Source organism: Rhopalosiphum padi, chromosome 2 (genome assembly GCF_020882245.1).
Source record: "Rhopalosiphum padi isolate XX-2018 chromosome 2, ASM2088224v1, whole genome shotgun sequence".
Classification (NCBI taxonomy): Eukaryota; Metazoa; Arthropoda; class Insecta; order Hemiptera; family Aphididae; genus Rhopalosiphum; species Rhopalosiphum padi.
Window position 1 is genome coordinate 41,356,914 of NC_083598.1, and position 22,582 is coordinate 41,379,495.

Here is a 22,582-nt window from a genome sequence, read left to right on the forward strand (position 1 = left end):
CGAATATAATTATTGAGGCCTGTTCAATAAATAAAATATACCATTCATAACTCTTGATTTTTGCCGTTTCTGTCGTATAAAAATAAAGTTATTATCGTGAAAGAAACCATTGCTTAAAAATCATAAGTAGTATTAAGTAGTAAAGTGCTTTTCCAGACAGCAAGAGCTATATATATATATCACACTGCCATTTCCGTTTTTAATTTTTTTTTTTTTTTTTAAGAATTACTGACTCATATACATTATGACTTATGAGTGCATATAATATTCGCCAAATGAATTCGTTAAAACGTTCTTTCTTATAAATGTATTATTGTTAATTCATTTAATTTGACCTGCATTATGAATGGCCCGAAACGATGATTATTATCAAAAGTGAAAATAATAACATGCTAGACATATGCTCACCAAATATAATGTTTTCCTCGTCAATAATATAAACTAACAATAAATAAGTACAAACGACTTTTATTGCTTGTAACAGGTTTTAGCCCGATTTGCTGTTTATTTTTACAATTTTAAACTAAAAATAAATTGCGTATTACAACAATATAACATAATACGACAATCATATAATGTAAAAAAACAAAATCAAGCCTAACCGTTTTAAATTAACAAAACTCATAAGTTATAATAATCTAATATTATAAAAAATTGTTATTTGTTGGATAAGTAAATTTAACAGCGTAAAAGTACTTATAACTGTAAATACAAATATGATAAAAACCTTTTTTTAATAAAAATAAAACGAATTAGGTACACAATCAGCTGACGAAAAATATTTGAAGCTGTCTATAAACTGTATTGTTCCAATCGGGTTTGATAAAATTCTTAACTTTGCTAAGGAGTAAATAATGTTTATCGACCGTGTTTGTAATTATTCATAGTGTACCGTGAACTTTTTCACTATAACCTAAAATGCCTATGTAATATACTAGGCACTTAACGCGGAAACAATAGATTGAGATGTATTCATTTTGGTGTAGATATTATTGTTATAGCCTGAAGTTTTGACATCCTTGTTGAGCAGCACGAATCCGTCATTATTATTCCACCTAAATCATGGTTTTAATGTTTTTTTTTTTCATTGTTTTCTTTTCCCCAGTCACAATGTATTATACTATATAGTATGGCATGGCTCATACAAAAAGTTTTTTCTTAAGCGACGATTCGAAACGCTCGCTAATACTTTGCCATGTACAATTATCATTATTTTGCGCTTCGATTATTATCAAAACTATACAAGAAACTCTGGAAACTATTTTAGTTCGAAATAAACTCCACTTGGAAAACCAAAACCCGGCTCTTCTCAATATACATAATTTCCTCGTACAGGTACCTCGTGAGTTACACTCGATTATCTTAAACGAACGTTAAATGGACTTTTTAATTTCTTAGGTATCTAGTTAGGTACCTGGCAATTTTCCAGAATACTATTGTCACAACGAATTCGACCACCCTTGTAATATTACTTACACCATGGCCAATTAACCTCAAAAGCAAATACTCACTAATCAGAGTTATCCAAGTTGAGAATTGCAAGCAAAATATTTACGTTTTCTCAAGAATTTAAAATTATTATAAGATTGAGTTTTAAGTAACTCAAAGATCAAAATACCAAAAATTTCATTTGATTTATATATAAATATATATGTACACATATATATTTTTATGGAAATTTTGCTTAAATATAAACTAAATCAACAGAAAAAGTAACTGTAAGATGTAACATAGAAAAAAATATCAATCGAAAAAATATGAATACTAAAAAGAAAAATAACATAACACCATTAAAAACATTTATATTTTATACATTACTTAGTACATGAATTCATCAATAATAGTACCATAAACTGTAATATCATACAAATTATTTTTTTCTGATTGGGTATATACACTTAAATAATACATTATGAAATAAAAATACACGTTCCTGAAGTAAAAAGTAAGACGTATATCGAACTGTTACTATAACATCTATAACAATAAAAAATATATTTGAAATCAATATTTTTTAATTTATTTAATTTAATAACATTTAAATTATATTAATAATATAACGATATAACTACAAAAAATGAATTATAAACACATAGAAAATATTTCTTAATTTAAATAAACTAATAGCGTGGTTACAAACCTAAATTCACGAATTATAATTATTATTTGTTGACTTCATAGTTTATATCATACACTATGTTTTAACTATTTTTATACTTTATACATTTAGGCTTTAATAGTAGGTACATAATAGTATGTTTGTTATGTACAAGTATGCAAAAAAAATGATAAACTGCAGTAACAACATATTAAATGTTTTATTTATATTTATGAAACTATAAGTAATTTATTTTTATTTAAATTAAAAAAATTGAAAATTAAATAATATTTTAAACAATGCAGAATATCTATGTCACTATTAGAAATGTAAATTCAATTCAACAAGTCATTAAAATTAAGATATACTCAAAAGAAAATATTTATAGATCATCACATTTATTTACATTATAACACATATTTTAGTATGAATAATGAGTTACAAGTTACATAGTTGAGCCAAACTTGACGAGTTATTATTTTAATTTACTTTTTAAATATTTAAAACGAAAATGGTTAACAAAATGTTTGATTTATGAAAAAAAATTAATTTTATTACCTAACGTGCATTTATAATTAGACAAATTTATAATTCTTTTGAAATAATTATATATTATTATGATAATAACTGAAAATACATACATTTTTATCATTATAACATAAAAACAACACTTGTAAATTTTAAACTCATTAATAAAATTAAAATGTCACTTTAAATTATGAATAAAAAAGAATGGTGTCATAAACGCATAGTTGTAAATTTTTTATGAAAAAATAAAGATATTTTTACAATTTATTCATGTGTTATAATGCTTTTATAATTTTATATGTACAATCAAAATAATATTAAAATTATCATCATTAGATGATTAGCCAAAATTACTAAACGTTTGTTAAAATATATCTTTCAATTATTTAAATTTATGAAAAGCAATTTATTTATTGTTTATTATATATTATATAGGTCATTTCACCCCAAAACATGCTCTACCCCCCCCCCCCCCCCCCACCATTATAAATAATAAATATATTCAAAATCTGATATTTTGAAATTTTTAAATAAATTTAAAGACCATACTTTCAAATATTTGTATTTCTTGTATCATCTAAGAAGCATTTTATAATGATACAAGTATCTTTTTTTCAAATGAAAAAACTATATTTTTAGTATACAATTTTAAATTTTAAGCAGCAGTTTTTTTTTTTTATTTATTTATAAAGTATTTATACTAAGACTTGAAGAAATATTTCTTAAGTTATTTAAGTATATATATATACATAATCTTAACAAATAGTATTAAAAAATATAAAATAAATGTAATGTTGAATAAAGTACTTATTAAATGATGACAATTTTCATAAATTATTTTTAAATCGTCAAAGTATACTTAAAAACGTATTATCATGGACTTACCAGTATATTATCTTTAGTACACAAAATCAAATTTACTTCAAAGCTATTCGTCAAATTTCAATTTAGATACATCAACATTTTCAAAAAAGTCGTCTGCTCAAATCTCGAAAAACTGGGAAATTCTTATTTAAAAAAGAAGTGATGTGTGCAACAGGACATGATATAAAAATTTAAGTGTATGAAAATATAAACCTTATGAATACTTAGAAATTACAAAAATTTGAATTTGAATTAATTTATTATTTTTAGAAAAATGACGGTACATAAGCATGATTGATGGATCACCCTGTATTATTCATTTAGTAAACTACTTAATTTTAATCCGGATATTTTAATCCAAAAGGAAAATAACATTAACTTAATAATAGGTATATTTAAATAATCTTTTATTTTGTAAATATATTGATTAAAATGTATTTATCATTATTCATTATTAGTAATATAAGTTTTAAACTATTTTAATTTTCCTTTGAGAAATATTTAAGATAATACAATTTAAAATTGTATAATTAAAAACAATTGTCGAAAAAAAACTTTCTATAAGTTGTAAGCATGTCAATATAATTTGATTATTGGATTTTCAGATTAATTAAAAAGATTAAAAGTTATGAATTTTTAAATAGTTACGAGTTTTAACAGCAGATCGACCTCATTCTTCCATAATTGACGTCGCAAACTTAAGTGTAGATATTGATAGATGGGATAACTTATCTTTATGTGTTCTTGAGAATATTAACTTCGTTTTATCAAAACGTACAATTATTTACATAAGTTTTTATTTTCGTCAAACTTCTTATTTCATAATACATAGAAAAGTAATAGGTACTATATGTATTATAACAAATATATTATAAATTCTTCATATAAAGTAGTGTGGCAGTACATTACCAATAAAAAGCTTCAATTTTCTAACTGAAATATTATAATTTTAACTTTTAGAATTGGTAATTTAGTAATCGGTAGACCAAAAGTTATGAAACAATATCATCTTTTTCTGATACGTTTCGTATTAATAAAACATAAACATAATAGGTTTAAATTATTGAGTTATACAAAGCTTGTACTTTTTAATTGTAGTGTTGTAAGCGATCTACTATAATTATATTATTATCAGGAGATCTACCCTTTGATTAAGTTCGGTCAAACATAGCTCATAACTACTATATTCTAAAATATAAAAGTTGAGGTCAGCTATTTTTCAATAAATCAATTACAAATAAAATAAAATTATCTAAAAAATGTAAAAATACAAACACCTATACGGTTTTATCCATCTTAGTTCTATCAAGTTATTGTTCGTTCACTACATTGCGTAGTAATATCTATTATATTATTAAATTATTTTTTTATTTGTATTTAAATCTATTATATTTGTAAATAAATACTTATTAAAACATAAAAATGTTTATTCCTATAGGCAGATTGATACGACACTGTGAATTATTGTTTTATGTAAAATAATAATTAAATGCGTATATTATCCATCAATATGTCATGTTAGTATTTAACACATTAACACCATTTAGTTTTAAATACATATTATAATATACTATAAATTATAACTAATCATATTATTTTACTATACAAAAAATAAAAATAACTTGACTTTTGACAAATAGCTTGTAAAAATGTTAAAAGATAAAATAAAGTAACAAATTTTTATTCAAATACATATTACGTTTCAATTGTACAAACTAAAATAATAAATATAGTTAAACTACTAATATTAAGTGATAATTCCAATAGAACCTACGGGCTAAAACAACAATGTAAATATTAATTACAAAATTTGAATAACATTATATGATTTTATATTATAAAATGGCAAGACCTTATATTGACGTCCTAAATACTTGGGTATCTATAGTCTAGTCACAAAAACTTGGTTCTATTATATCAGTACTTATCGATTTGTTAATGAAATCAACTATTAACCTCAGTTAATTGTTTGTATGAAACAATTTTTGATAGATTTCTTTTAAAAAAATTCTAGTAATAATAAATATGCATTAAATGAAGACAATTTAATGAATAATTTTCAAAACCTAGTTTAAAATGTTCTAAATTCTAAATTAATATTATATAATAATTGTTTTTCAATTAAAAATTTTAACTCAGGACCTTAAATCAATCCCTTGTTTAATTATTTTTAATACCAAAATTATATTCAAAGAGTATAAAATAGTTTTTATAAAAATATTCTATTGTGAAATGGGTACTGAAATAATTGTTTTTTTCATATTTTATTATTTTACCATAAGTAATGAAAAATTAAATATTTTACAAATCCATAATTCAAAACTTATTCTATTTGCACGTAATTAAATTTGTTGATAACCTACTTTTAAAAGTTCTTAACTTTTAAACAATATACGTAATATAGACTATAGATGTATAAATTTAATATGTGTTAATAATAGGTATATATATACCATAGAATAGCGCAAACTATGTTTACTTTGCAATATTACTACATGTAGCTTTTAAATAAATTATTTATTTCATTTTAATATTGCCGCTATTTGCTGAAACAAAATATTACCAAAGAAAATGAATATATATTTTTATTATACTTTAAAATGAATATCCAATGATCGATAAAAATGCAATTATTTGTGAAAAACTGTTTATAATCATACACCGTCAAATGGAAATGCGTGTAAAATATTTAAATACTTACAATCTGCGAAATGCTATGCTATTCTCGTTAACACCCATAATAATGTTTATTTTGCTTATCTGGGAAATCACCGGTTTTCCTAAAAAGCAGGGAACCGCAACTATATTATTATTAAATAAATGTTTAATTTTCACTATTGCGAGTGCAAAGAGAATCGATACACAAAACCCAAAATGTATTTTGAAACGTTATCATACGACCAATTTCATATTTTAATACCTCGTAATAATACGGTTAAGCGTCGTTTGTAATATCCATTAATTTATTATCATCCCATAAATTATTATAGTACATCAAAAATTACGTGTTATGCGTCAGAGATAAAGTACGAAATGGAAAATTCGCGGTGTAATTTTATTAAATATCTAAAATTGAATATTTTTAAAATCAAAAACTCTATGCCCTGGTAGAATAAATTAAATAATACTTTTTCATATTAATATACAATATACTTCTCTAAAATAAATATATTTCGGTTAAATTATTGTAAAAATATTTTAAAAGTCCGTCATCGCGTTAACTATTATCACCTCTATATATTATGATAATATAAGATGTATTTTATTCATACGTTATCAATTTTTTTTATTATTATTATAGAATGATGTACAACATATTTATTTCAAATTAATTTGAACTAATTTCACTTATTTTATGTGACTCACTCAGCGTTATTTCAGCACTCACTTCAAAAATCTTTTCCGACAAATACAATTATTCAAAACCTCCATACTGGATTAAACTCAACCTAATAGAATATAAAATGTATGTAGGTGCCATCACTCATAGATAAAAACTTATCGGTTTTAACAGCTGTTTATTTATCAGAACAATTCCCTCGTCCAACAATCTCTGAAATACCAGTCAATAATATTAAAGGTTCCGTCTAATACATATAATATGACAGAGCTATTGGGATTCTATTCCACATACTAATAAAATTTAAAAAAAATAATTTTATTTAACATTGTAATTTAATTTATAGATACTATTGTTACATGTTATCAACGTAGCATGCGTGAGTGATCTTCCACCTACATTACAATAATAATCAACCAAGAAAAAGCTTGTGAAAAACATTGTACCTATTATATTTTAAAGTTTTTTTAATCACAAACAAAAATGAAATCTAATCATACATAACTCGAATAAAAACTAAAAAAAAAAGTCAAACATTTATCATGTCTATAGAAAGTTCAAAAAAAGCCAAAAAATGTTTAAAACTTTATCACGTTAAGAAAATGCTATTATAAATATTTGGTAAAAATGTCAAATATCTACAGTTGATTTAACTAATTTTTAAAATTCGTTTTTAAACTGTAGCAACAAAAAGAAAATTGTAAAAAACTGTAGATAATGCGTAAATATTGTTTTTTCCCAATTAAATATATTTTTAAGTACTGGATGATTTCTATACTTTTGATTTCTCAAAGAACAAACTAAATCAAATTTTCTACCAGATACCACTCTTAATGTTGAAAATGTAATTATTGTTTCTATTATAAAAACTAAAAAATATCTTTAGTCAGACACGAAAAAGACAGAAACCTAAATCATATTACAACCAATATTTATTTTTTTATTATCAAACTTAATTATATTACTTACAACAGTCTTACTTGTATTATATTTTAGTGACAATTACCACGCTCTTCGCGTGATTTATAATGTGATAATTACCACGCTCCTAGTGATTTAAATTTTATAATGAACGATCCATGGCGTTATATACGAAGACATATGCCGAAAACGTTTTATATTTATTTGAGTGACTAGGAGACTGAACATAAAAAACTAGGATTTTTGCAGTTCTTCAAGAATCAAGGTATTATAATTATAGGTTTTACTTTTTATACGTTGTATTACTTTATTTTCAATTATTCATTATGCACAATATTAATAAAAGCTATTCTTCCATTTTTCAAATAATAATTTAGTTGATATCAGCAACAGTCATAATCTATCATCTGGGTATCAAAATTGATAGTCAGCTTTTATATTTCTATGAATAATCTTTGGATCTATTAGATATTATATAATAAAAATAAAAATAATTATTATACGTAAGTTGTAATAAAAAATTGTTTCACTGAAAATAAAACATTTGTTTTTTCTTTGTTTGTTAAGAGAGGTAACGGGCGATCTTTTATAAATTATTGCGCCTCCTAGATAAAAAGGCTAGTACCATTTATGTCATTATATTTTATAATACGTAATATGATCAAAAAAATAGAAACCCGTCGAATAATTATCAATGGTGGTAAATTATTATGGTTGTCAAGATTTTCGTGATTTCAGCCTTCAATAAATTACGTGACATATTCTGGCAATACCTCTCCTGCAACATGATCCTCGTAGGACGCATTTTTCTTGTTTAATATCCTACGATAATTTTCTGTCATAAATCAAAAGTTCACGTAATCGACGAATTAAGCGACCAACTTCGAAATTAAAAAGTTATGAACAGCGGTAGCTTTATACCTTGGCACTATAATACCTCAGTTCTCCCTGAAAACCATAATGGTTTTATTGGAACTCTACATTTCTGCAGTGTTTTGGAAGATTAAGAAATAAGCTAGAAAATAAAATATTAAAAAATAAAAAAAAAAAATGGCGCACTTTTTGTTTAATCGTTTTATATTCAGCGCGTACTGTACAGTGACTACTATAATTTTAATTTTTTCCTACTAAACGCATTCTGTCAATGCCAAAATCTAATACAAAAAAAAATGTAAAAAATTAGTTTTTTAACGGTTAAACTGATATTATCAACAACCTATGTGTTAAGAAAAAATAAAATATGTGTCTTCATTACGCACTACTATTATCCTGAATATAGCGATTTCTTTTTTTTCAATTTCTAAACTGTAGTGTTTAATAAAAAGAAAACAATTTAAGTACCTAGCACAAACTTCTTTTATACTAAACGCTTTCTTTGTAGGTACACAGATTATTGTACTGCAACTATAATCTACTGTCGATTTGTTTATTATTATACAGAGTTAGTCGCGAGAACTATTAAATAAAATGTTTAAAAAGTTCGAAATAATACGAGTACATATTATATTGTCAATGATATCGTATAATATTTATTATATTAATATTGTATCTGTAGCTGTACTAGTTGGAAATTAATCTGAGTGAAATAAATTAAGGCGCATTATACTGTTCTTTGTGCATATAGTGAGATTTCGATTCATTCGACAAAGGTAAAGTTAGATTGCATAGTCTGATTTTAATTCTGAAAAAAAGATTTGCAATAAATACAAGAGCATGTACTACACTATTTATATAAAACACTTTTCAATTAAATCTTTTTGAACGTTACTATTATTAAAACTCTTATTATGATTTATTAAAGATTTTAAAAATGAATGCTTCGTATAATTCATTCTAAGTATAATTGTATATTTATGTTAACAAAAACAATTATTTTACAAACTAAATTTAAATTTTGATAACTAAAATTTAGTTACCTAATTTAAAATAAATTTTAACTAAACGAGAAACAGGGTACCCTCGTCGAACTATTACAATATCAGTTATTGTCATTCTTCCTCAGAGAAAATATTGTACAAGTAATATAATATAGTGAATCACAAATATAATAAATATATCATATAGTGCCACGTTTATCGGGCGAATGCATCTAATACCAATGTTACTAAGACACCGGGTTATTGATAGTATTAAACTGTTTGGTAAATTTATTCGACAATTAAATACTATCAGATATTTTGTTGTGTACTATTATAAGTATATAGCCATACAAGTTCTCGGAGCCATGTATAATATAATCGTGTTGTCTTGAGAACGATCAAAAGTATACCTTCGCATAGGTGGATAAATAGAATGTAATATTTCATATATCACACTAATTCTTCTATGAATAATTTTTCTTTTTTCAAACTCGCGGAAAAGGAAAATTTTATCATTTTGGTAGAAAAGATTGTTTGGCCCCGTTGGCCCTGACGTAAAGCACACCAATAAAATGCATGTCGAACAAAATATACTTTTCAAAAAAAAATATATGTATCGATACTTGGAGTATGTACAGCAGAGTTATCATCTGCTATTATGGCGTATATAATATTATATATACATATTCATATTATATTATGTAAATTCAGTTACTAATTATTATCATAAGTCGTCTTTAATCTAAATTCCGTATATCAATTAATTGTTACTTATATATTATTCAATGTGTAATCCTGTTATCCCAAGCCGTACATAATATAAGCATATAACATTAGGTGTTCTATCGTAGTTGCTATAATTGTATTAGCTTACGAGTATAAATAATACTGTTGTAAACCTTCCGTAGAAGCGATACCTACGCTTAGAGAAGATGCCCCTATAGATGGTAATCCGAAAATAAATTGCTTAGTAAAATATTTGTAATTTATCATTTATCATTTATCATTTACAATACAAAATTTAAAAAAATTATGTATTATTATTAATTGTTTAATTGTCATATTTGTATAATACGTATACTAATCGACGGCGCCACGGCTCCTCTCGCCGTTTCCATCATTACAACATTACATACAGCGGTAGAGAGTACGTGCGCATCACACGTCGTGTTTTAATAATATTGTACGAGCGTTACGATCTCTCGAGCGGGCATGGGCGAGCAGAGAAGCGACCGCCGATACTCGCGTGTCGTTTAAATATAGACACACACCGTTGCGTTGTTAGAACACGCACAAAACATGATCATGATTATCGTCATCGTCATCGTCGTAGTCGTCATCATATTTATATTATAATATAATATAATATTATATTATTATTATTATTATTATTATATTATTACTATTATTATTATTATTATTATGTGTACGACTGTTCTACGCCAAAGAAATGCATTTTTGCCCGTTGACGAGACGACGTCGTCGGTGTGGCGTCTGCGCGTGAGTATAATAATATCACATAATTCGTACACCTAACCTACCTACACGACGTATAGGTGATACAAGGTGATCCGTTTGAGTGTCCTATACGTTCGTTATTTCAAAAACTCTTAACTTTCTTGAAAATATTGTTTTTACTTAAAATATATTGTGTTAGACGTCATAGCAAAACAACAAGTTTTTGAAATCGATTTTTAAGTTTTTACTTTTTCAGATGACAGTATACATTTTTTATTTTATATTTCGAATAAGAATATTTTTTCGGAGTACTCCCACGCACAAATTTTGAACCAATAGTTAATTATAGTTATATATTTATAGGTAATACAGGTATCTATTAAAAGTTTAGATGGGTGGTGTAGTGAACCACAATTTTGCACCATTTACATTTTACTTCATTCGATAAAATGGTTATAAAATATATCATTTTTATTTGAAAAATGTGGGTTTGCAATGGTATCGAATTTTATAAAAAAAAAAAACGTTTGCAACAAAGTTAAGACTTTGAAAAAATAAATGTAGACACTTAAATGGATCACCTTGTACACTTGGACGGCACATATTTGCACACATGTGCGCCGCGGCGAATATTCGACTGCACGCACTTACAACATATGGCGCCCGTCTCTGTTTGACGGTGCTGCCGCCGGATTAAAAGTTAAAACGATATGCATACTGTTATTAATATACTTAATTTTGTTATGTGACAAATCGGCTTACTATAAATATAAATATTAAATCAATATTATTAATTTAATATTATTCAAAGACTCAATTTAAAGGGTGGAGAGGGTGTGAACACACCCCGTCAGTTTTTTGATCAGCAACTTTTTCATATTAATGCATTGAGATTATATTATAGTATTATTTTATGATTTATAACTATATATGTTTATACTGTTAGCTAACTATCATAAGCATTTCCTATACATGATACATTTTTTTTAAATATTTTCAATTATTTTGTCTATAAATATCGATAAAAATCAATTTTATATTTAATAAAATTTTCAATGGATCAAAAAGCTTAAAAATTTAATACGAGGTCTGTCATACATTATTGCAATAGGTATTTAAAAATATTAAAGTTATACATAGGCATAGTTTTTATTTATAGGCATTAGGTAATTTAAAAATATTGTTAGTGAGTACTTGAAACTTTTAACGTATATAACTATATTTTAATTACACAATGACTTTTATTGGAATGCAATGTTTTAAAATGTTTAACAAAAATTAATTCAACCTACCGCATAACAAATAGTAAAATCACTTACATTAATAGCAATAATATAAAATATAAACTGGGTAGGCTGACAGACTGTTTTTGATCAGAATTGTTTTTCATTTCCCTACAATGATTTATCATTGAATTCAAATTTAACACATAAATATTTACTCCTCGATTACGAAGTACACTTGACACCTACAGTACAGCAGATCGGTTACCTACTTTTCTCCTGTTTTAATTTTTAATTTTTTAGTAGTATGTTCGGGTTGAGCAAGTATTGATATTTGGATGTATTTCAGTTTTTGTCTTATTGGAGAAAGAGGGTTTACGGAATTTTTTCGTATAAATTAAGTCAGAGTGCGGCCGTGGAGCAGTTTTAAATGGCATGGGTGGTAAAGTTATAATTTTTATGAGAATAAACATAATCCATAACGAAAATATTATTGTGCTCGTTATCTGTGTTGATGTGAAACCAGGATCTCTTAAATCATTTCCTTTACACACAATATTTTGCAGTTTCAGTCCAAGTTTAACAGTATTTGGTGAAAAGGTTTATTATAAGTCTGTAGAACATGTTTATCGCAAAAACATTTAATATTAATAACCACATTAATAAAAAATATTATGCATTTCTGTGGCTTTTAATAAAATTTGTCATCATCACGTGTGCGCGTGTTAGATGCGGTTTATCGGCGGTTTGCCGTCACTTAAACATATAGGGGTGCGTGCTGGCGAAACGCAGAAAGGCTGGTCGAGTTTCGTCTTTTTAATTCAATTCAGATATTTATTGTTTTATATTCAATTGTTTTGTCACGGGTTATTATAAATTGGATAAAAGCCTATAGTCTCTTTGTCGGGTGGTTCCGAGAAGTTTGACGATTTCAGCAGAACGTATCGTTCGTATAAACGGATTATCAGAGCATTACTTTAGAAGAGTTCGAGCTGAAAATAACAAAAATATTTAATAGTTTTTGCATGACTCACCTGTGTTTATAATAAATAGATATACAACGCAATAGCATTAGGTACCTAGAACATTAGAGTTACGCGTGCCGCCACTTCTGTTACTCCAAAACTTCATCGCGTTTTTTATTTATTTATTTTTGTCGCATGGTAACCCATAATTGTGTGTGTGCCCTAATTTTGTTTTTTTTTTCTAAAGAATTACTAATACAAAAAACGGAAATACACAGTACACCCTGTACTGTGGTTGGATCGATGATGTTCTAATATGATGTAGTATACAGCAATAATGAATTAATATAATATAAAATATAATTATTTATACATAATACTGCGCCGACGATCCTCCGAAAATGGATAAGTTCCGTATGACGGATACACAAGGAAACGATGGTTCAGCAGCCCGCAGCCATACTAAATTACAGATTGTGGTATATCATACCAATATACGGTCATCGTTTGAAGATACACTCGTTTGACTCGATTAATTTGAAATTGTTAGTGGGAAAGAATTTCTAATCAAAAACTGTCTACATAGACTTGTTAGACACCGATCTATTGCAAACCACTTTTTTGGAGTTTACTAATCGATGTATTATTTTTCAAAGAACTTGTATCCCGCAGTACCTCGTCGTTTTGAAACATGGTTTTACAAGATTTAAAAATACATTTTTTATCATATCCAAACGCAATTTGTGGTTATTCGGCACAATTTTGAAACCTATTATTGGCACGGTAGAATGGCCAACTTCGTGCACATCCGGGCCGTTACACAGCACACGCCCCCGCATATACGAGTACGCCCCTGTTCGTATACATTTGAGATCGATACGACGCCACGAAGTATATTATTATAAATATATAAGAACACTGCAAACGATGGGTCTTATAAGTTATATAGATGTCGGCGCGGCGATACCGCTCGAATTTGGGACTCAGTGGCCGAAGAGAATAACCATCTCTTTCCCAAAAATAAAATATATTACCTATGTGCTTAAAACGCTCGTATGGAGCAAAACATTTCTACAATAGATTGTATGATGCCGTGTGATTTTTGATAACTAAACATCGATTTTGGTGTTGTTAAATAATTATTTTTGTTCATCATAATTTGTAACGCCTATATTATTACTATATGCCCCCTAGTAGCTATATATATATTATATTATATTGTAAAGTGTATATATTATGATGTATGGGCTCTATAATATTTACGTTTATTATATATGTAAACGCGTTACGACGCAAGTCTCCCGACGAATGTTATCATCGACCTTATTTTATTAGAAAATATACTCAGCAAAACATAATAATTACACACCCTAACCCGGCTGTTTATGTTAATATTATGATATATTGTCCCGACCGCATTATTATTGTCCCTTTATGTTTTATACGCGCTTGTGTTTTCCGTGTCACGGTGTCTTGACGTACCTACCTACGAATTTCGAGTATACCCATTAGTACATACTGGATATAAACTGCGGTTAATTAATTTTGAACTTACGATATTTCATGTAATATTTTCCCATTAAACGATATAACCAAACAGAGCGCACTGCTATACTTTATCTATCAAAACATTTAATTTAATTATATAGTAAACAATAATACAAAACGCTACGTCTGAATTATTCGTCTATGAAACATCGATTATAAATAAGTTTATACAATCAAAGTTCGCATTACCTACTTCTATTTATCGTTTATTCGCAGAAAATTGTACATATTAATACATAATATGGAAAGTAAGAATTTAAAATCTATTAAAAAAGTGTAATATATTATTCTATAGATCGGATTTATTCATTTGTCATGATAATCATAATAAATATATATATATATATAATATGACCATAAAAAAAACTGTTCGATATTAAGACGATAAAATAATAAAATATACATATAAATGTAGGTACATCGTCTTCGGCGATTATTCAATTATCGTAAAAATACTATAAAAAAAAACTGTTTCAATACATAAATTAATAACTTTTAAAATAATGTTATTGCACATAAATACATTTATGTGTTATATTACGACCGCATAAAATTTGATGTTATAAACTTAAAAGTTCGATTCGTATGCAATCAAAACTATAGGTAGTAGGTACCTATCATAATACAACGCTTATTATAGTGTATTATTGTTAGACTTGATTAAAGGTCTTGATTATCAAAATGTATTTTTATTTTTGATATATCCTCTCCGAAAACTGTCGTTTGACATGACTTGCCAATGGAAGATTGACTCATTTTATTTTTAAATTACAATCCATAACTAATTCTGATATATTATACTGTGCACGGTCTATACATAGATAGGTATAGTTTATTATATCGGTACAACATCATACAACCCAAATCTGATGAAATTAATAAATGTTTATCGACATTTATTTGATAAAATATTATTATATTTTGTTATATTATAACTTTAAAGTATAAACCTACTAAAAACCCAAAAACCTGCACTTTTTCTATAATTCGAAACTGCGTTTATGATAATGTTAAATTCAAAAAGTACTAATTTATTTGATTTTTTTATATTATTATTCATAATAAATCAATAATTATATTCTTTACAATTAAAAACCCACCGAAAAGCAATAACCACAAATTATAATAATAAATAATTAAATGCTGATCTATATTGTTGAATATACGCACTGTAGTTACGCGTGTTTCGAAATCAAAGTTTTGGTATCGGAAACGTTAAATTAAGAAACAATAATAAGACGTAAGTACACTATAATACTAGCTGTATACGTAAAGGAGTTGAAAGTTCATTGTGTGCAATTCGAGATTATTTCAAAACTATCATACCTATCCAAACAATTTCAGTCATTTTAAATACAAATTAAGGAATTACACAACATTTTAACCCGTAAGTACATTGTAAATAATTGTTATTCGTGTTGAGCAAACGAGTGAAGAGCAAAATCCAAACGAGGCGCACGCGTCAATTTCTCTCTCCCATGTCCACCGAAAAAAAAACAAATCTGGGTACGGACCAAACGGATAAAAAGCCAACAGTGTATAAAACTCCGACTACTGTATTATAATACCATATGTTTTATGTAAAAACATTTAACTAAGTCACAAACGGAAATATATTATGATATAATAATATTATTATTGTGTAATATGCGTATATATTATAGTATATCTTAAAACCATATTTCAAAATAATAATATCGAAACAAGTTTACAGTCCGGAAGCGGGGCAACCCGAATAAATATGTTTTGGCTTACAGTTTACTCAAACGTATGGAAAATTCCTATCGACGAGCGTTCTCGTCCTTATAATAACTAAATATAATATATTACTTTTCGGTCTTTTCAAAAGGATGTCCGTTTATTATTCAAAATATGACAACGATATCATACAAAAAACGGTTTTTGTTATATTTTCATACAACATTAATTTATCCAACACACTATAGTAAAGTGATTTGTTTCATCTCACCCCCCCCCCCCACCATCGTCAACGCCATCATCAAACACCACCGATTACCGCATTTTGACATTTCCTGTTCAATTTTGCAACTGTTTTTTTTTCACTTGTCACGCAATTATTACTCAACGTTTATAAATTTTAATTATATTGTACTTAAAATTATATAGCTGCCTGCGATTACACTACACGGCCAACAAAAATGTAATCACTTCTTTACATGTCATTTTTGGCGCTTTCCCCGTGTTGCCCGAAATCACAATGTTTACTTGTTTACCTCTTTTCAATTAAGCTCTTTAACCTTTTTATATAATAATAATATGATACTAAAGTGTTTTACGGTACTTAATACACTCTTAAGGGGGATAGGAACGATATAGTAACAACGAAGCCTTGAATAGGACATTATATTTTTATGAAACTCAATACTCGGTCATTATTATTATATACTTTGAATGACACTCGAAAATATTGCTTAACAATTTGTATACATAATTAAAACATTTTTTACTTCATTGCGTTCAGGTAACTTAATCAATAATAATTTTGTTTTGTTTACGTATTTACCCGCTAATAATTCAATAATAGTTTATAGAACATTTGTATTCGTTGTTTGTATGTTTTTCATACATTTTTTAAATCATTTTGAACGTATATAAGTAATTGTTTTTATAAAACAATATAAATTCACACTGGTACTTACTGTTCATCAAACTTTCTAGCTCCTAAATCTTGCAGTCTAAATTTTATTTCAGTTTTATAATAAATAATATATTTTGTTATAATTTGTAACTGATTCTGCATTTACCTGGTATACAATATGTGTGAATTATATTTCCTAGGTAAACATTGTTAAGTTAATGTATTTGTATTTGATATAAGATTACATACTATTAATAAGAGTAATCAAGCATATAATAATGCATGCAATTACAGTATATTTAGAAATGAAGACTTATGAATAATAAGACAATACGTATGTATGTAAAATTTACAAAATGCAATTGCTATAATAAGCGCAGTATATACGGTGCAATGTGAAGGTATAAAAGTTTATGATCGTAATAATAAATTATGTTCTTAAAATAAATTATGTAAAAAAAATATGAATTTTTAATATCAATATTATAAAATAAAGATATTTTTAGATAATTTCTGGGAAATATTAACCTTTTTATCGTAGTTTTTGCTTCCATTGGTATATATGTCGCTATACTATACTAAAAGGTAAAAACTATTTTTGTAAGCCTGTTTACTTATTTTTATTTGTTAATTTGATAACGAATACGACTGAATACGTGCTAAAATATTTTAATACTACAAAATTTCAATAATAAACGAAGCAAATATATTAATTTTGAAAAATTCAAAAATGGTATTAGATGTGTTATAAAAACGACATAAAATATAGATTAATGATAACACTTCTCACTTTTGCGCTTATAATCTTTACGGAAATCCAAAGGCATTGTAGTTTTTAATAATGATAACATACACCGTGTTGGCCTGATCGTTTCATGGAAACCATGCCTAATTTTAAACAAAAAATCTAGATATTAAAAATCACAGTTTCCTGTATACGATTTGTGTATTATTGTTAGTATAGTATAATATTAATATTATGATGGTAAATTGGAATATTAACAAGTTTGTTAAACAGTTCAAACAGAATTTTGAACATGCTCAAATCAAAATTAAAGGTTATCTAATTAAATGTAGGTATCTGGTATACCCATAGAATTCAAAGAATACTAGTTAATACAATTATACTAATAACATAGCTCGGTGGTATTTATAATCTAATTTAAACATACGTAGAATTTTAAATTTTTCTTAAACATACACGCGCACATTGATAGTTCGGGAAGAATAATTTGAATTAATATAACTCATCGTAAAAAAAAACTTACGAGTTCAGTACAAATTGAAGCATTTAATGTATAAAAACTTGCTTGGGTTCATACACTTCTAAAAAAAAAAACAAGTAAACGCTAGTCTTTCTAAGAATTATTATTAATTCACATATGAAATTATATAATATTATATTATTATGGTATTATAATATATTAGTAAAAAACTAATATATTCGTAAATAATTAGTTAGTTGTAGGTACCTAATTAATTACATCATATGCCAACATATAACACGAATGCATGATAAAAAATCAACAAGCAGTCAGTTTGTATTAAAATGTTTATTGTAAATTGTAATTAAAACTATATTAAATGAAAATAAGGTATACCCGTTAAGTACGCTACCTATATCGTCAATTAATTTCAATAAATAATAAGTATGCTACCTACAAATTTTAATATTCTGATAATAATTTTTTTATCTTAGTTTAAATAAATTATATTATTTATTACATATTAAATTTAAGTATAACTTCGTAAAAAATTTTGATTTATTTAAAAAACATTTGTCAGCTTTATGTCGCCAAATTGACTCAAAAATATTTAGGACTGCCATTCCTCCTTGGGCTATCGCTGAAGTAGATTTATTGTTCACTTCGCCTTAATATCTCCATATCTTTGTTTTGATAACTTTTATAATGACTGTATATTTTGAGTATGGGCCCCCATTAAACGGATCAATGAAGTTTCCCCCAATTGTTAACGTTTCATATTGAAACCCTATAATCTTGTCAAGTTTCGTATTATGACTTCCACATATCCGAGTTAGTAGAATTGTGGCTAGTTTAACATCATTTAGTACTATGGAAATAAGTGTTTGCACAATGGAATAACGCCACTCTAAATTTTCACTATTTTTACAACACATCACGAAAACCCAAATACTATGGACACATTTACTATAGTTGTAGCATAGTCAACACTTACATCTGAATCTGATTCTGTAGTATCAGTGGGTAATCGATGATAAATTTATCAGTTTTATCCATTTTATTACCTATTTAACTAATAATTTACTAACGTATACCAGTTGTTATCATTTGACACGATATCGCGATATTAATATATATATATTTATAAATTGGCTTTAACTTCGATACATATTACATATAGAGGTAATAGGTACTATATTATCGAAATTTAACTAGCCATACTTGTTACTTATTTTTTCGATATTAAAATATGCATGTAACCACAGGTATAAAAACAAATTATAGGCAGCATACTTAACCAAAATGTATCACATAGGTATAGCGTTCCTGACGAGTACAGGAAATTATATTAGTTAGATTTATATTATTGTTAGGTACACTCAAGCGTCTCAAGCACTAATTGGTACTAAAAACGTAAGATGTCTTAAGATTACGCATTAACACATGATATAAGATTCTTATACACATCATGACTGAGTATACCTGAACTATAATATCATATAAGTCATCGAATAACAATTCAAATTAATTTTCCATATAAAATATTAATTTTTCTGTTCTCGCGATAAGTTTGATCTGCCTATTTCTTTTTTCAATTAAATAATTCTGGTGGTAATAAAATATAATATGTATACAATGAACAAATATGTCGAAGTGAATTATCGTTCGTCACTAAATATGTCATATATTTTTTTAAATAATTATTGAATAAAACTCGAATAAAAATCTAAACTTTAAAACCAAAATAAATATCCTCTTTAATATTGTGCCTAGTGGTATTATGTTATGTACGTTTATATTAGTAAGTTATAAGTCCATTTTACAATAATACATTACCGCTTTTGTTGCAACTTGTTTTTTGATATGTAACGTGTGAAAAATTCAGATGGCAAAACTTTTTTGAGGTCATCTTAGAAGAATACAGAACATAAGAGTCATATATTGTAGTATTTTACATACAAAACAAAACTATACCGTATTCTTTGTATATCACATAAATATAAAAAAAATTAATAAATGTAGATACCGTAATAATAAATAAAAGGTGATTTAACCATACAAAATTAAATAATATTAATTTAAGTATTTAGAACAGGCTCACACCTTTTTAAATGACATTTTTTTATATTCTTAATATAGTTTTGTGTATTTACTAAACAAATAAACGAAAATATATTTTAGACCTAAATTTATTTATTATTATTAAAATACAATTTAATCCACTTAAATAATAACATTTTTAATATAATATTTTGTGGATATAGAATTTATTTTATAATGATTTTACGAAATCCTAAATTCAGAATGAAAATATTATATTTTAAATTTTAAAAGAATTCTTAAGTTGAAATTGATATAGTGTTATTTAATATTTTTTTATTGAAAAAAATAATTTTAGCACTTGATAATATACAAACGTGCGAAAAAATCTAAATATTTATTTAACAAAAGATCATACCTGATATTGATATATTTATTAAATTAATAATAAAATCAATTCCACCTCTAAATTATATTAAATGTATTCTAATGAAATAACATTGACTTTTAAATATTTTAATTAAATTTAATTGTTTATTTACATTTATTCAAAATCTATTTCTGTTGGTACATATAACATATATATATATATATACATTTATTTTATTTTAAAGATTAAATTAAATCTCAATGCACTAAAAACAAAAAACTAAACTAATTATAAAGAAAAAAACAGAAACAAAACGGAAAGAGACAAATATTATTACAATAACATAAAAACTAATGGTACTATTAAAACATATATATCATATAATATTATTTATAATATATCTTATAACATGATGGTTTATATTTGAATATTTTTGCCATTTTAAAAGTAATATTTTTACGCTAAACATAAGATTATAAATCACTTAATTCTCGGAAAAAATGATAAACGACAAAATATATTGTAAAGACTTTTTCAACTTCTTAATTTTATCGCAAAATAGAGTATTATAATATAACCAATCATTGTATTGCATATCAAAGTAGGATAAAATAAATAAAATCAAATGCACTATACATTTATATAATATATAATCATTTCATCAACTTTGTTTATATAGGTACAGTAACACAAATATAAATTCGATATTATTATTTTATTTAATAATGATGTTCAGAAAGAGGTAAGTTATGGCAATTATTATTTATTTATAACTTATAAACTATTAATTTCTTTTTTATATATTATATTTTTTCAAAAATGTAAGTCGATTATTTCCGTGCAAGCACTGCAAACTTAGATATGATATAGATTTAGTTTTAATTTTTTTTTCAACATAGTTTAATATTATATATTCTAATATTTATAAAAACTATAAACAACTTGACTCTGAAAAAATAAATTAAATAGATTATTAAGTACACGAATTTGAAAACTAGTTTATTTATCAATATATTTATTATATCGTTAAAATTTTATCCGATAACGATAAATCACATAGTTTAATTAAATAGATGTTCAAATTGTGTATGCAAGCAACAATTATATCTAATAAGTAAAATAGGTTTTTTTTTGCTGATAATTATTTTCAATCAATAATAGTTTTAATCCTAAAAAATATTTTATTTTATGAAAAATATAAATAAAAATAAATCAATTTATTAACATTTAGCCAAAAAATTAATTAATATAAAAAATAATATATGGTATAGTTTATTTTTAAACGTAGTTTTAATTTATAAATCATCTAAATAGGTAATTTACCTCAAGTGTGTATTTAATAAATTCAGTTTCATAATATCTTAATATTTAAATAAGTTGCTCTAAAATTAATTATAGTATTATTAAAGAGATAAATTGTTAGAAATCAATCCGCCTTTAATATTTTATTATATTCATATTTTAGGTATCAGGTAGTTATGCGCATTATTTGCAGTAAGTTATTGAATAATTGAATGTACCTACGAGTAAACTGTAAATTTATCTGATGAAAATAGGAATATTA

At 25.6% G+C, this 22,582-nt stretch overlaps 1 protein-coding gene across 7 annotated transcripts in view; it reads right to left on the reverse strand.

The window, feature by feature from the left end:
• Positions 1-22,582, reverse strand: part of LOC132919568 (potassium voltage-gated channel subfamily H member 2) — a 120,732-nt gene that overhangs the window by 93,613 nt on the left and 4,537 nt on the right. Inside the window, exon 2 of one of the 7 annotated variants that reach the window (XM_060981266.1) lies at positions 18,194-18,291. The exons of the other annotated variants lie outside the window; for them this stretch is intronic. Coding sequence (XP_060837249.1) covers positions 18,194-18,254 — 61 coding nt within the window. The 5' untranslated portion in view covers positions 18,255-18,291. The remainder of the gene's footprint in view (positions 1-18,193; positions 18,292-22,582) is intronic. 7 annotated transcript variants of the gene reach the window in all.